Raw genomic sequence first — 18,291 nt, forward strand, 5'->3', positions numbered from 1 at the left:
CAAAGAAGAAGAACAGATGGATATTAGACCGTGGATGTTCAAAACACATGACAGGACATTCAGATCTTTTTGTTGTTCTTCATCATAAAGAAGGAGGAACTGTCACCTTTGGAGATAACAACAAAGGTTTGATTATTGGTATTGGTAATATTGGCAATATTGATAAACCTCTTATCAAAGACGTTCTCCTTGTTAAAGGCTTAAAACATAACCTTCTAAGTATTAGTCAAATGTGTGACACATGTTATAATGTTAGCTTTAAACATGATGCATGCCTTATAGCAGACACCAACGAAAACATCATTTTAAAAGGTATAAGAAGAAATAATATATATGAATTATACCTAGAAAACATTACTGAACATCGCCTCATAGCTAATAATGACACTCAACTTTTATGGCACATGAGAATGGGTCATGTCAACTCCAAATACATGTCTAAATTAGCTAAAGATAAGTTAGTACGTGGGTTACCCAAAATATCTTTTAAAAAGGATTATTTTTGTGATGCATGTCAATTAGGAAAACTGTCAAAATCATCTTTCAAATAAAAAAAATATCATTTCAAGCAAAAGACCCTTAGAGCTTCTCCACCTGGATCTTTTTGGTCCTTCTAGAGTAGCTAGTCTTAATCATAATAAATATGCTTTTTTCATTGTAGATGATTACTCAAGATTTACTTGGGTAATATTTTTGAAAAACAAAAGTGATACGTTTTGTCAATTTGAAATTTTATGTAAAAAATTACAAAATGAAAAATCATGTTCTATTGTAAAAATCCGTAGTGACCATGGAGGAGAATTTGATAACGAACTTTTTGTAAATTTTTGTAACGTGCATGGTATTTCTCATAACTTTGCCTTTCCTAGAGCTGCACCTCAAAATGGTGTAGTAGAAAGAAAGAATAGAACCCTACAGGAATCTGCTAGAACTGTGCTCCAACATAATAATCTTGCTAAATCTTTTTGGGCAGAAGCTGTTAATACTGCATGCTATATAACAAATAGAGTTATTATCAGGCCCTTATTAAATAAAACTCTCTATGAATTATTCTATGACAGAACTTCAAGAATAGACTATTTTAAAGTCTTTGGATGTAAATGCTTTATCCTTAACACAAAAAGATAGCCTGAATAAATTTGATGCTAAATCTGTTGAAGGCATATTCTTAGGATATTCAAGTCATAGTAAAGCATACAGAGTCTTTAATAAGAGTTCATATACTATTGAAGAATCTATACATGTCAGTTTTTGTGAATCTATTGATGAAACTGTTCTTAAGCAGACTAACGATGATGATGTTGAGAGTACAGATTTATTCCTAGATAACACAGCTAAATCAAATGAAGATGATCATCAAAGAACATTTGTTGAAATCAGAGATCATCCTCAAAAGCAGATTTTGAGAGACCTGACCAAGGGGGGTCAAACTAGAGCTCAGCTGGAACAGATTGCAAACATGACTTTCATTTCTCAACTTGAACCAAAGAAGATTGATGAAGCCATCATCGATGAGTTCTGGATGCTAGCCATGACTGAAGAACTGAATCAATTCCAAAGAAATGATGTTTGGGATCTTGTACCAAGACCAAAGGATCATCAGATCATTGGGGACAAGATGGATCTTCAGAAACAAGCTAGACGAAACAGATAATGTTATAAGAAACAAGGCAAGACTGGTAGCTCAAGGATACAACCAGGAGGAAGGTATTGACTTTGATGAAACATTTGCTCCTGTTGCTAGACTTGAATCTATTAGAATGTTTTTAGCATATGCAAGCTATATGGATTTCAAACTATATCAAATGGATGTTAAAAGTGCATTTCTAAATGGTTTTATAAATGAAGAAGTTTATGTAAAACAACCTCCAAGTTTTGAAAATGAACAATATCCAGATCATGTTTATAAACTAAAACGTGCATTATACGGATTGAAACAAGCACCTCGTGCTTGGTATGACAGACTAAAAACTTTTTTATTAAAAACTGGTTTTTCTTTAGGCAAAGCAGACTCTACTCTATTTGTGAAAATAGTGAATAATCATACCCTTATTGTTCAAATTTATGTGGACGATATCATCTTTGGATCTACTAACAGCACTCTCTGTGAAGATTTCTCTAAATCCATGCAGAAAGAATTTGAAATGAGTATGATGGGAGAACTCACCTACTTTCTTGGACTGCATATTAAGCAAACCAAGGATGGAGTTTTCATCAATCAATCCAAGTATGCTCATGAACTTCTAAAGAGGTTCAACATGAACTCAACTGCTTCAAAGAATACTCCTATGAGCACAACTACTGTTTTGGACAAAGATGAAGATGGTAAGTCTGTAGACACAAAGGTATACCGAGGTATGATAGGATCACTACTCTATTTAACTGCTAGTCGTCTAGATATTATGTTCAGTGTTTGCTTATGTGCTAGATTTCAGTCAAATCCAAAAGAATCACATCTTAAAGCTGTAAAAAGAATAATGAGATATTTAAAAGACAGTTGATTTTGGATTATTTTATTCAAAATCTTCTACATTTGATTTAATTTCATACAATGATGTTGACTTTGCTGGAAGTAAATCTGACAGAAAAAAGCACAAGTGGAACATGTCATATGCTAGGGCACTCACAAGTTTCATGGTTCAGTAAGAAACAAAACTGTGTATCTTTATCTACTACTGAAGCTGAATACATAGCTGCTAGCCTAGCGTGCACTCAAGTCATCTGGATGAAACAAACTTTAAAAGACTTTGATTTAAATTTTGAAAATACAACTATTTTCTGTGATAATACTAGTGCTATAAACCTATCTAAAAATCCTATTTTACACTCACGAACGAAGCATATTCAAATAAGACACCACTTCTTAAGAGAACAAGTCTTAAACAACATAATTAAACTTGAATTCATACCCACAAATCAATAGTTAGCAGACATCTTCACTAAACCCTTGAAACATGAAGATTTTACACGAATTAGAAGAGAATTAGGAATATGCAAACTAAGTGACTTATAATTAATCACACTTATTAATACTAAAACATCTTATGAGTTCTATTAAAATTTTATTTTTTTTCTCTTATCGATGTTTTTTTATAAGTACTTTTTACCACTATTCAAAGTCAAACTATATTCACGTATGCTCTAAAAAACACATTCATCATGACACATTCTTTGTCTTTCAACTTGTCATCTTTCAAGTACACATCAATAATTACTCCTTGTCCTATTTCCTTTTCACTCATATCCATAAGAACAATTAATATTAAGTAAAGCTATCATGACTTTGTTCACATCACTCATCTCATAACACCTTTTATCACTTTTGTCTTCTTGTGAAAACCTCTCTTACGATAAGCTGGCCATGATATTATGTTATTCATTTATTCTATTTGTTAAATAATATATCCTTTTTTTTGTTTTCATGACTTCCTTTCCTCCTATCAAGACACTTCACTAAACTTTATGGTAAATAAATCGAGTGTTTGTCCTTCTTATTTTTCTTTACCACCTTTTTCAAAATCAAGTTGTTATATTTCACGTAAAATTTTACTACATCATCCTTTATATCATATACTAAGTACATTCTATTATCGTCCCTTCATCCTTTACACCTTTTTATGAAAAATTATTCGACAAACTTGTCCTCCATTTTGTTTCCTCGTGAGTACTACTAGTATCACTCTTTTCTTTTTTTCTCTTTCTCTCTCTTATACAAAGTGAGACTCCATCTGTGACCCTTGACCTCTTAAAATTTATTTATTTTAAGCAAAACATCAACTCTTATCAATCATATCTTTACTTATGTCATACATCAAGTGTTTGTTGTCCTTTAGGACCACCTTTATCTCTCTATATTCACACTCCTTCCACGCATACCTATAAAAATACTTATTAAATAAGAAATTATTGCATCTCACTCATATGTCCTTGTTTGTCTTATTCACGTCTCATTCTTCACGAATTTAGAATGCTTTCACATAAAGTAAAATTTTGTATAAAAAATTGCTTATTTTATTAGGCCATTATTTCCTTCACTCTATAACTATTCTTACATCTCTTCACTTCACGAAAATCTTTAAAATCCTTAGAGTATTCACCTTCTTGACTTTATTCATTCATCACACGTGAAGTCCAATAGGACACTCCATACTCAATACATGACACTTCTCACAATTCGATAACCTCTCCTATAGAAAAGTTTTTCTCTTTATAGAAAGTTATTCAAAACTATGTCCTTCTACACTAATATAATACACTATCTTCCAAAATTTGATTTGATTTATCATTCACAAGCTTCTCAATCCACAACTCACGAATTTCTTCATTCAACTAAAATCTAAAAATCATTCACTTCAAATGTCATTCATTTCATATCACAATTATTTTCTTCCTTCTATTTATTAGATTGGTCCATCCCTCATCACTCACTCGCAACTCTCTATCCTCATACTAGCCATCATCCTTTCCAAGTTCTTCTTTTGTTTGAGTCTCTCCTTTCCTTTTCAAAAACATACAATGGCATCCTCTTCCACATCCGACATGCTTGAAGCTTCGGAGTTGAGATTTCCGGATCTCATTCATACCTTTCACTCCATAAACTCCATGACCATCCACCCAGGAAAGTTGGTTCACCTTGAAGCCTTTCCAACTTTTGATTTACAAACTTCTCTTTCCGAACTTATTCATGTTCTAGCCTCTCCAAAATTAATTCCCATCTATCCTCATCTCATCAAAATATTCTACACCAACCTTTCTGTCAACCATGATCACTTGTCTATCACTTATGATGCATGGAAAAGTTTTCTCCTTCGACATGTCTCAGTTAGGGAACATTCTGAATATTTCTTCCTACGGGATTGAGCTTCCCAACATTGTTCCTCTCGACCACTCAGTGTTTCAGAAAATCCTTCTCTCCACTCGCTCCACTCACTTCCAATGGCATGAAAGCAATCTCAAACCTCATGCTCTATTGTTGTCCAAAATTCTTTCCTCCAATATAGTCCCCAAGTCACCTTTTAGGGGGTTTATTTCAAATGAAGTCTCCCTTCTTCTTTATGTCATCTTCTCTGCCTTTCCCATCAACTGGTCCAGTGTCATATTTCATAACATGATCAACTTCCGTTCCTTTAAGTCTATTCCCTTCAGATATTTCATTACACTCATTCTCAAATTCTTCCAGATTCCTCTTGTAACCGATGTCGTCTATTACTCAAACCGTATATTTGATGACTCCTCTCTCAATGAAGAAGAGTCCTCTCACCTTAACTCTGACGACGAAGGCCCTCAAGAAGCAGATCAAGCAGCAACTTCTAACCTTGACATCTTCTCAGCTATTGTCAATGTCTAGAACACCCAGGATCTACTTCTCAAGAATCAAGCTTCACTACAAATTGGCCAAGATGCACTACTCCGGAAGTTTCACCCCTCCTCCAGATCAAAATGAACTCTTCATTCATATCGTCTGTAATAACTTTAACTATTTATTCTTTTCGGTCTGTAATAACCTTACTCTGATCCCCTCCTTTTTGTCCATGACAAAGGGGGAGAAAAACCCTGTCTCCAACATGGAGAAAAATACTCTTTGACATTTTTCAATATTTGTTATGATATTATTATTACTATGCATAATATGTTTTTGACAGGGGAGCATATTTTGTCATCATAAAAAAGGGGGAGAATGTTGAGAAACTATATTTTGATGACAAACAATATGATACACTGTCATGTTTGATTTAATATGATATGATAATATGTCTTCTTGAAAAATGTTATATTATGACTGAATATGCTTTGCCATGTATCTAACGAGTATTTGATGCAAGGATATCTCATCATAAAGGGATGGAGACCTCTTGTTCAAGTACAACCGTGGTGCAATCATACGTCTTGAAGAAAAAGCTTGTTGAACCATGCATTCTTAAAGATCATCTAAAGAGATCGGCTACCTCAAGATGAAGACTTTTTTTCTTCTTTAAAGTCATATGTAATAGAACCTTCAGAAGCATGCATATTGCATATTACATAAAAGTCACTCATTCCCAAAAGCTAGATTTCATAAAAGTATATGATAGTTTCAAAAAGAACCTTTTGTAAAAACCAATAATTGTACATTCTTACAACCCTTTATGAAAAATGTATTTTGACATGATATATTAGCTCATGATTTCAAAAAGTAATAATTGTACCTTCTATCATGAACAAGACAACTTGAAAAATAATGATTTTAAATAAGTAAGAAAAAGACAAAACATAGAAATCGGCTAAACAAAGAAAAACAAATATAATATGTTTTGAAAAGACTTTAGTTACCTTTTTACAACTCAAGAATGTCGACTTACTTGAAGTCATCATTCTCTTTGTAGAACATTAAATACCTCCTCTAAAAATCTTTTTAGAAATAACTAGTTTAATCCCACTCAAGAATGTCGACTTACTTGAAGTCATCATTCTCTTTGTAAAACATTAAATACCTCCTCTAAATTTTTTTTTAGAAATAACTAGTTTAATCCCACTCAAGAATATCGACTTGCTTAAAGCCTTCATTCTCTCTGTAGACATTAAATAGCACATCATAAAGCAATTCTTGATATGACTATTTACAAATAAAGATCTCAAGGAATTTATTATACTTACACTCATTTAAGTAAAGAAGTGACAATCTCTAAATAAAATACTTAAGTACTACAAATCATTAATTAGAATAGAGACAAAACTACATAATGGCTTACACATCCAACATTCAATGTACTATTGTAAGAAAAAGACTTTTTACATAAACTATATAATACCTAAAATTTTACAACGACTAGTGTACCTCATATACTACTTTTATAGAAAGAAGACTTTTTCGAAAATCCATAAAGATGGTTTTTGAAATGACTTGACATCTCACATCCCAAAAAGACTATCATTTCAAAAAGGCAACGACTATTTTTCTAAGGCTATATAAACACAAACAAATTACTTATTTTCACAATAGACATGTGAGCTTACAACGAAAAAAATTCTTATTCGATATTTGAAAGAGAGCCTTGAAAAAGAAAAAGTCAAGAATAACTCTTTGACAAAGAGTATCTTCTGAGTGAAAAGAACAGAACATTCTGAGAATCCTTCATTCGTGCATTCATATCATTCTGAAGGTTCTATAGGAAGTATTGTAACTTTCTGTTATTCACTATATTCCTTCTTTGTTAAAAGAAGTAGACCTCTGAGAAAGAGGGTGTTGTCCTTCTCTGTTGAGAGAAGAAGACCTCTGAGAAAGAGGGTGTGTCCCTTCTCTGTTGAGAGAAGTAAACCTCTGAGAAAGAGGGTGTTGTCCTTCTCTGTTGAGAGAAGAAGACCTCTGAGGAAGAGGGTGTTGTACTATTTATCTGGTGACTCGGATGTTATAGTGGAAAGCTCAAGTGGTTTGCTTGGGGACTGGATGTAGGTCTGGGAATTGACCGAACCAGTATAAATTTTGTGCTTTATGTGTTGTGCCTTATTGCATTCTGTCTGTTATTTTATCGATCTTTATCGTATTTCATTATTCACCCCCCCTCTAGTGGAATTTCACAGATTCCCTAATTATTGTGGGCAGAAGATCATCGAGCTATTGTCGTTCGTAGCATGATAAAGAATGTTGTATGTTTCAACAACAACAACCCACAAAGTTTGTACTATCTACCCTCTTCAAGGTAACCCGACACTGAATGGGTATTTAAATCTTGTTAATTTGATTAATTCAAAATTATTTTACCTACCTCTATCGGCAACCCAAGGTTTTGAGAACCCAAGTACGACACTAGGGTACACAAAAAACATGTTTATAAGGCAATAAAGTTAATTACTCAAAAGAGATAGTCAGTCAACCAGATTTTTATTTGGTATATTAACAACACCTATCCACTTGGCTCGTGGTGCATTCAAACCAACGAGTGTCAAAAACAATGCCCCAGTACATTTAAACCGGCTAGACATTATTATTTTATATTATGTACATGCAACTTATTAGTTTTTATGTCTTGGGTGTACCCATGGTACTACCCCGCATGTCAGTATTGACAATAAGCCCGATTTGTGATCAATCACCCAAGTGTGCTCAAATGGTTTTACAAAACCTCAAGCTCATTTTGAGCCTTAGCGTGATCCTACAAATACTTATTATAATGCAACATGGATAATCATACATTCAATAGGACAGGGTCTGTGAACGATACCCAATCACACCAAATAATTTTTGAAACAGTTGCAGGTGAACTAAACATCACAGTTCTCATAATATATGTTCTAAAAAAATCATTCAAGGAAAAAATTCATTCACTTGAGCATAGAATAGTAAATGTATCCAACTTTGCAAAAGTACATCCACAATTATTATTTCGCATAAAATGATGGCCAAAAGCATCAGTTTTCCATTTTTCCTTGTGTTGCCGTCAAGAGTAGGCATCTAGGATATGTATTTAATCGAACTTATGCATATTCGCTCATCAAGCTTATACATTCGACAAATAAACAATCATTGTTTGCATTATTATAAAACTTGTCGTTTGAGGCCTATATATATATATATATTGTATTCCATTTTCATCATCATTTTTTTTCAAGGACTGCAGCAGGGCGGGGGGCTGCTGTCACCGACAGGCTGAAGCTGCAGCCCACATAGGCACGCCGGCAGGGTAACGCACCTTGCCAGTATTAGGCTGAAGCGGAGCACAGGGGCAGGGATCGTTCGATCCCAGCCTACTACAGCACCCATGGGGGCAGCAGAGGCTAGCACCCTGTCGAGCACAACAGACTCAGCCTACTGTGTTCAACAGGGTTCAGTAGGCGTTGAGCCACCGAAACAGGGGTAGTCGGTTGTGCCCAAACAGCCCCAGCCGATCTACCACTGTTTGCAGCTTTTTTTTTTTTTACAGCAGACCCCAACAACCTTGCGACTGGGTCTGCGAGTGCAGTACGAGGCCACAGCTGGGGTCAGTATGACCCCAGCTGACTGTGTTGAGCAGGGCACGAGATGCCCTATTGCGCATAGTGGTCGTCAACCACAAGCAGCCTACAACATCAGGATGGGGTCTAACAGACCCTAGTCTGTTTTGCCTTGATGCTGATAGCAGCAGCAGGTTGCGGTATCCCCCTACCGTGCTTGGTCCAGGCCAATTGACCCATGTCACTCAGTTCACATAGGGTCACGATGGGTCAGGCTAAGTCAGGCCATGTTAGGCCGAATCAGACTGACCGTGATGGTCTGGTCTGATCACTACCCTCACCAAAATCGGGAACCAGGGCTGGGGTCGAACTGATCCCAACCCGTTCTCAACCTGATACATATCACTATAGATATGTTTATTAATATTTTTTTCTAAATCAAACATAACATAGATTTAAGCAAAGTGTGTGTCGGCAATAAAGTGTAAGAACCACATATCAAACATGGATGTATTGCCCTTGCATAAAATAACATTTTCATGATACCATTCTAATATCATGTACCCAAAGTAGTGCACTAGTGAACCAATGATATTTATTCAAAAAGAATAATGCATAAATAGTTTTTTTTTCTTAACTAATGATTGGAAAGAAAATCATGAACCTTATATGCTAAATACATATATTCTAATGTAATCATTTTCAACATAGATATGCATATCATGTTTCAAAGGTTCGACTCCTGTTCTGCCCACCACAAAAGGAGGATCGACAGGGAGTATGGTCCAGCATGATCCCACATGTTGGCCCAATACTCACGCACTCTTAAGAAGAGATTCTACCATGGTGTATGAAAATAAAACGAATCCAGTTCTAGTCACATGCTCGAATTCGAGCAACCCATTTAGTTCTACCAATGGAGTCCTTCCTCTAGCCGTGTAGGAGAGCAAGAGAGAGAGAGGGTTTGAGAGAATAGAGAGGGAGAGATTTGGAATGAGAGAGGGGCACCACCCTCTTTTCCCTCCGGTTTCTCACTCACACAAGGTAAGTCTCTCATTTTGATTTATTTCCTCTCTTCCATTTTTCTAACTTCTTTCTTCACTTATTTTATGGTATGTATCTTTTTTTCTTTTCTTCTTATTTTTTTTTGAAATATAGATATAGAGAGAGAAGAGGTTGATCCTCTCTTTGAAGGCAAGTGGATCCCACATGGGGGCGATCCACACTTGCTTAAGTTATCACACTTCATTCCTCTTTATTTTTGGGAAAGTAGATTAGGTGAGTGATTACCCTAATATAAAATTTTACAAAATTATGATCCTATCCCATATATAATATTTATTATTTTTTTAAGGTATTATTTATCTAACAGGGTAGGTGGGTCCCACATGGGTGAGCCACCCTACCTTTCTATATATATTTCTTATTATTCTTAGGATTTTGATTCCTCATCTTTCCTATTTGGATCAGGATCCAAATTTAATCCTTTGCATTAGAATTGGGATCACCCCATATCCAGTCATTGGGTGGATTTCGTATCCCTCTGAAATCCAAACCCACACACTGGATCCAATGACTTGGTACTGGATCACAAATCTCTCCAAAATCCAGATCCAAATCCAAATCCAAATCCATTTTTTTAACCCAATCACCAATTTAAACACAGGATTTGAATTTCAAGTTTTAAATTCCGTGAACCCTTAATTTCACTAGATCTCATGATTTAAATAATAACAATATTATTCAGAAGTTCTGCATAACCTCATAATAATTTTTTTACAAAATTCACGTCTTACAGAATCTGTTCTTATCAATTTAATATTACGAGCTTCAGGATTCATGACCCTGAACATAGTTACAAATCTTGTTCTCAAGATCTTCACAGCAAGGGAAAATCACAAATAAATTAAAGAAAAAAGTCAGAAGAGAATATCAGGGAAACCTCGGCAATATATATAATAAAACTTTCAAAAACAACAGAAAATGTGGAAAAATAAAAATATCTAAAACATGATAACATTGCATTAATATCTTTTTGTATTAAAAAAAGTTGGATTTTTATTTTTCTCTTGATTTTATTGAGAATGTCACGGCATTTGAAGTTCTCGCAATAAAATTGAGAGAACTTCAAAATATCAATGATATTTGTGACCACACAAAAAAGGATCGCTTGACATCTTTCCTTAGAAACCATTAAATGTGGACACAAATTTTCTTCAGTCAATCAAGCTAAACGTTCAAAATCACAATTAGCAAGCTACAACAACAACACATCCTCCATGAACAACCCTTTCCAATTGATATTACAGTTTTATTGATTGGACATTAAGCTATCCATGACAAGTAAATGAATGCCTAAATACATTTTCTCATGCAACCACATGCTTTTACAACAGTGTGCAAGCTTTTAGCCTGCCCGTATTCTATCCAAGCGATCAACACTTTTCCTAGCCCTATCCAGCTGTTCCATGCATTTTTTGGGCCTGTAGTGCCGATCTACACTCCTACGTGACTTCTCAAATTGGCTGATAGAGGTTTTAAACTTCTCTAGAATTTCAAAATTAGATTTAAGATCACTACCTTGTTTTGGAGGCCTGTCTGTGCTAGGCCTTGATTTCTCTCTTTGGTCAGTGCTCTTTCTTGGCTCTTCATGACGGTCAATGCTTCGCCTCGATGGCTCATACTGATCAGTGCTTCTTCGTGAACCACCCTGCAGTTGTAATTTCTCGATGGTTGAAACAAATTTCCTGAGGTGTCTAATGTAGTCAGGGTAAAGTTCAAGGTCACAGTGGTGTCCTCCTTTAAGCCATAAAGGCTCATACTTCTCTTTGCAAAGTTCCCAGAGCTGTTTACCATGAGACCAATCAACTACTTTATCAGATGTCCCCTGCATAATGACAACCAAGTTACAAGCATCAACTACCCCATCTTTACATAAAAACTGTCTTGACAGTAAAATCCGGTGGAAGTAAAATCACCAATGCAGAAAATTCACTCAGATATAACAAGGTTAAACCACAAACTAAAGGTACGTCAAGAATCAAAACATTTGAACAGAACAACTCTTAACACCAAAAACACAAGTTGCACCTAAAGAGAAATCAGAATACATGAGACAAAACCATATTAGGAAAAAAGATAATGAAAAATCCAGAGATTGGGCTTTTGCAAAAGAGATTCTATGGTTTCCTTAAAAACTGTGAAGATAGTGTTTGATTAGCAGGGTCATCAAACACTGAAGAACATGGGGCACAGAGAGAGAGAGAGAGAGAGCCAAGCCAAAACAATCTTGATCAAGTCATAAAGATGGAAAACCTAGAGAAAGATTTAATGATGCAATATAGTTTTAACCTATGTGGTATAAGACCTCAGCAGCAAACTATGAAGCCAGTGGTGGCTTCAGTTTCTAGCTTTTCTAGATAATAACATCAAACAAACGTGCCTTGTTCCGAATTTATATGTAGGATTAGTTTCTAATAATCCTTCTAGATCAGGTTTGTAAAACACTTCCCTATGCAAATTCCTTTATTGCCAACTAATCATGTCCATTCAAGATTTTCCTCAACAAATTTGCCTCTAGCTTTGCTGAAATTTTTGAAGCTGAACAATTATGGTTTCTCAAAATCCCATGGAAATGAAGGATCCACCTACATGTAGTTTCTCCTCGGTGAGGGAGGCCATGACATTTCAAACATGGGAGGCACTAAGTTGCATTCTGTACACTAAAAGCACCACCTTTCAGTACTTGTTATGTGATAGATGACTTTTAAGTTCCTTTTGGCAAAAATGTGACGAAATTGTATTTCACAACCTTGAAGCAGATTCTGGAGCCCATTTCCTTTATTCAAGAACCAACCTTGTAGTATACAAATTAAGAGTAGATTTTCTCACACCAAAACTTTGTTTGGTTCTTTTATATTGAATATGGCATAACCAACCAAAAGCATGTAGGCAAACAAGATATGATGAATTCAAAAATTTGATTATTATTGTTTGAAAATAAATAAATGTAGACTTTTCAGCACATAAATGAATTCAAATTTCAGAATGTAGGTTAACATCTCAAAAGCACAATGTTAGCTAGGCAAATTAGATTCTTATCATACTGACCTAGTGGGGATCCATAACGTCTTGTCATCTTATCCATGAGGAACTCTAAGATATGGTAAATTATGTCATCTACCACTTTCCTATTGCTTTTATATTGAGACATTCAGCCAGATGAGCCTAGACATGTCATCTAAACACTTTCCACTTGGAAGTGTGGGCTAGATTTACTCCAATGGGAACAGTTTATCAATTTCATGTTTACTTCATGTCTTCAGTTTTTTGTCCATCATGTGGTCATTTTGTTCATGGCTTTATTAAAATTTACATGCACACTGTGAGCTGTGAGTTATCACATCAAGATAAAGGAAGGGAGCTAGTAGACTACGCCTAGCTCTTCAGCAACTGATACCCACAAATGACGTGGACTTGTAGGAGGGAGCTGCAAAGCGCGGATCTTCCAGAGTCATTAATTACTGGATGAAAAGTGGAAAAAAAGATGCCCATATTTTAAAACCTTCCATATCTTTAGCAGCGTTCTTAGGAAATTATGTGAAGAAATTCATATATATTACTTTCGTTCTGGGCATATTACTTCCATTTAATGATGTATTTTCAGTGCTATGATAAGGGTATACAAGTCAAACTGGTAGATGCCAAAATTCTTTACTTTCTTTATATACGCAACCTTATTTGACTTTACATAACAAACACTGGTACAATCTCCTTATTTAAATTTTCAGCTCTTTTTTGTTCAAAGGAGAAAAGAAATGCAATCATAAAGAAATTAAAGATGGAATCCAGTTTCTTTCACTAAAACGAATGCTACATGAATATATGCAACCTATGTCACATGGGTGCGGGTGCGGGGATTCGGCACTTCCAAAAAAACTGGGTGTGGGGGTGCGGCAGGGGTAAAAATGTAAATATATATATATATATATATATATATATATATATATATATCATGTATATATATATATATATATATCATGTATAGTGTATATGTATGAATGTATGGTAGCTGTTAAGGTCCATGACATTTATGCCCAACTTACTTTTTACCATTTTTTTATCTTATATGGTTGTCCCCAAAGATGAAAGTGATGAGTTGTGGAGCCTGATTCATTGTTTTTAACCTTGCAGGAAGGGGGGTCTGGGGGCTCCCCCCAGTGCGGGTCCCGCTGCGCGGTCAGCGGGCAGGGGTCCAGGGGGGGCCGCCCCTGGTGGGTGGTTATAGGGGGGCAGCACCCCCCTCCCCCCCCCCCCCCCCCCCCCCAAGATTTTTTTTTTAAATTCCGCAGCCCATTTCATAGGGCAAAAAATTAAAAAAAAAAAATCCAAAAAAAATGGACAAAAATGACCCTGTGTGCGGTCAATGCACCCAGGGTCGGGTTGACCGCACCCGCGTCGAGTCGCGTCGACGCGGGTGCGGCACCCTGCTAGCCGAATCCCTGTGACATAGTATGCAACCCAATCACATGATGCTTTCTTACTAAAATAGGCATAGTCTATCAAACGTGGAAATAGTCTATGTCTATGACAATGATAAGTCATCAAGTATTTCCATATTTCAGGTCACGCTTCATGACATCTAGTAAACATCTCAACATTTATGCCAAGAAACAACAAAAGAAGTGCCAGTATTTTGTTCAATTATGAGAATAAGAACTAATATCCTGTCATTATGGATATAATCTCTTTTAAATGCTTGATGACATTTATTCTTTTCAAGAAATTGTTCTCCAACCATGAACTCTTCCAGGCGTATTCAGTTTATAAGAGATGTATTTGATCATGATTGATAAGTGCAGTAACCCTGGAAGATTTATTTTCTTTTCAGTAAGAGTTTCTGAAAAGAAAGATCATGAATATCCAGCAGAAAATGAGAAAAAACCTTGACAAAGGAAATGTACACACACACAATCTCTCTCTCTCTCTCTCTCTCTCTCTCTCTCTCTATATATATATATATATATATATATATATATATATATATATATATATATATATATAGAGAGAGAGAGAGAGAGAGAGAGAGAGAGAGTAATGTGTACGTTCCAGACCATTTATGTCCCAGACCCCTTTAAAAACATACTTGCACGTGTTTTTTGCTTAATCCAAACCTATTTATGAATTTATCATTACTTATTTACTAAGAACCATGCTTTGGACTAAATCAATTTAACAAGAGTTCCTGATTTTTAGTTAATCAAATTTTTGGTGTAATATGAACCGTTGATTTTTGTTAAGTTAAAAACACATCTAAACATGTAAAATGTTTAAACTATTATATATATTATACTAAATAAAGCATAGAGATCACATCTACGGGTTTATATTAAGTAAAAAACATATGCAAATATGTTTTTTAAAGGAGTCTGGGACGGTCTGGAACTTGCAAATTACTCTATATATAAATATAAATTATATATATGCATTGATCTAATCGATAGAATTTCAATGTGCTTTTTAAATTTAATTGAGAAAGAAAAGCTACTTACATGAATAACAAAGACAGGACAGGTTACAAATGGGATTTTGTCAATGTTCTGCACCACAAGAAGATGAAACTTAATCAGTATTGCGCCAAGCATGTGCATGTCCCAAAGTGAAATTATAGATATTTATGATAAGAACGAGACCTTATAAATATCAAACCAATATGTGCGCTTCACAGGATACATAACCCGCAGGCCTGAAAGAATAGGACTGTGCAGAACGATAGCACTCAATTGAGACAAGTGAGTTGCCAGATCTAGTGTTGGCCCACTTCCAACAGACTGACCATAAAGAATTATATTTTCCTCCTTTACCCCGTAGTTTTCTATAAGACACTTATAAGCAGCTTCTATATCTGCATAAGTATTGCTCTCACTTGGCTAACCAAAAAAACAAAACAATCACAATACAGTTTAAAAACAATAGTGAATGGAAATACGCACAGAATATCACTCTTGCAACTAACCTTTCCAGAGGACTGGCCGTACCCAGAATAATCATAGCTGTATAAAAGAAATTTTCAATTATACAAAAAATATATCAGATGATACAATGTATTGAAGAGAGAGAGAGAGAGAGAGAGAGAGAGAGAGAGAGAGAGAGAGCAAACAAACTCAAAATGCTACAAATTAAAGCTATGATTTATATCTGTTCACTGCTTGTGCACATTTGTGCTTCATTTTTATAATCATAGAAAATGAAGGTCATTTAATTCTTTCTGATTCACAAAATAGAATGATGCTCCAATTCAATAGGTAGAAAAAATGTATTAGTAAGAGATTTGATTAAGATAAGGGTGGCCAAAGAGATTAAATTTTGAATTGCATGAGCCTTTCATGGGTGGAATAGAGTCATATAGGTTTCAACATGGAGAAGAAAGGTAGTTCATAGCCTGATTGCATGGGTAGAAAGAAGGGCTAATGAATGAAGAATGACCCAAGGTAATCCATGATTAATATGAGAAAATTTCAAATAGAATGGTTAAAACGATAAAAAAATAAACAAAATTAATGAGTAAGTCTACAAGTAGAATACAATAACAAAATTGTCTGCAAGACTGTCCTTGAAGATATGCTTAAAGTTTGTTCAACAAGCACCATATCACAGGCGGACATTACGCTACTGGAAAAGGAAAATGGGCTGGTACACAAAATGAGACTTTAATTTGCTTCCTTCCCTAGTTATGAAGAGGATAGGAGAGTAATGATGGAAATTAACTCAACGATATACTAGCCAAAAACTAAAATTATTACAGCAAAATGCAAAACATGGTAGCTGTAACTAAAGCCAAAAAACACAAGCAATATCTCAAGGTAAAATTCTGGGTCCGGCCAGAGCAATCATCAACTTTTTGAAAAATTAGGTCTCGCCATGAGTTCTCCTACTCATCATTGTCATCTTAGAAAACCCTATCAATTGAAATCTGTAACAGCAGAACAAAAAGAATACACATTAAAATATGGACAAGCGCGCATAACTTGCTCCGAACAAGCATTCTAGACATGGGTGTCATGTTGTTTCTTCTAGTTGTGCCAATTGATCCTGACTTATTATTGATTTTGCATCCCCAGGGTGTTCAACTCTTCTAGATCAAAGCAAAAAGAAAGGCAAACTGGGTCTGCTATAGAACACTCTAAATTACAAGACCATGATCAGAGAAAGACTTCTATATCCAAAATCTTTTGCAGAAGGACATAAAATCCAAATGGGTATCAGAGAAGATTGCCAAAAATAGTAAAAATACTGAAATTTACAAAGTGTAAACCTCCAAAATTGACAAAATAAAGAAAAAAAAGCTAAATTTATCATGAGAAGCCAGAGGTATCTCAATCTAAAGATTAACAATTCCATCTCACAGAAGAAAACAAAAAAGAATAAAACTACTTGAACACAGAAAAGAAAGAGAATGAAACAAGAAAGTCGTACCCCATCAGATTGACTCTGAGATGAATACTCAATTCCACGAAGAGCTCATACATTTGGCCCAAATCGGCGGCGTTTCCGTGGGAGTAGAGGAGGGTGAGATTGGCCATCGGGTTTCGCACGTAGATGGTGATGATTTCGTTCCCCTTCCTGGTCTTCAACCTCAGAACGTCAACGTTCTCTCTGTGGGGCACGTTGGTCATAGACAAATAGCCCCCACCAGAATCATCCTCAACTATCTGGTAGGAAGGAGGGTTTGGTGGGAAGAAGGCGAACTTGGCAGCCATGGAGGACGTTACAGCACCCATCTTCAGAGAACCCCACAAGGAGGAGGAAAATTTTGGAAGAAAAATCAGAGTCTTGCAGGGATAACGGCCATTGCGAGTGAGAGATTCCAGGTGGTTAAGAGACTTAGAGGGGGTCGTACGGCCGAGAGTGACAGTCCAAAAGCAGGAGAGAGAGCAGGGGCGGTTCACAATTAGTGAGAGAAAGAGAAATAACCATAGTGGGTTTTGGCTTCCTAGAAACTACAACAATGACACTATCCAGAATACTCAACCTAGGTTGTGCAAGACCTAAAATAACCTTAGTAGAAGACATGAATTTCATCAGTTACCACAATCTAGCATTATTTAAGCTACTTTAGGTAAAGAAATTTGGCTCCAAAGAATGTTATGAGTAATAACAATTTATTTTCAGGAAAAAAAAACAATGATTCAAGTTCAAAGGATACTCTGGTCATTTGCATAGCAGGCATGTCTGTTTACATTAGTATGTGTGTAATGTTAGGCCTTCTTTACTTGTTTATGGTTTAGCCTGTCCGCTATATAATAATCAATGCATGCTATCATCAATTGGGTCACATGTGCCTTCCTTGCCCTTAAGCAAAGCGAGGAAATTTAGTAGAACATC

General features: G+C 35.5%; 1 protein-coding gene across 1 annotated transcript; it reads right to left on the reverse strand.

Moving 5' to 3' along the window:
* Positions 1–11,180: 11,180 nt before the first annotated feature.
* Positions 11,181–17,750, reverse strand: LOC149811773 (uncharacterized). Its single transcript, XM_089993305.1, has 5 exons — positions 17,383–17,750; positions 15,923–15,959; positions 15,600–15,836; positions 15,459–15,506; positions 11,181–11,794 (listed from the first exon to the last, which is right to left on the reverse strand). The coding sequence occupies exons 1-5, from the start codon at positions 17,685–17,687 to the stop codon at positions 11,315–11,317; spliced, it is 1,107 nt and encodes a 368-aa protein (XP_089849431.1). The 5' UTR covers positions 17,688–17,750; the 3' UTR covers positions 11,181–11,314.
* Positions 17,751–18,291: the final 541 nt, after the last annotated feature.

This window comes from Nuphar pumila, chromosome 17, assembly GCF_984573655.1.
Source record: "Nuphar pumila chromosome 17, dmNupPumi1.hap1.1, whole genome shotgun sequence".
NCBI lineage: Eukaryota > Viridiplantae > Streptophyta > Magnoliopsida > Nymphaeales > Nymphaeaceae > Nuphar > Nuphar pumila.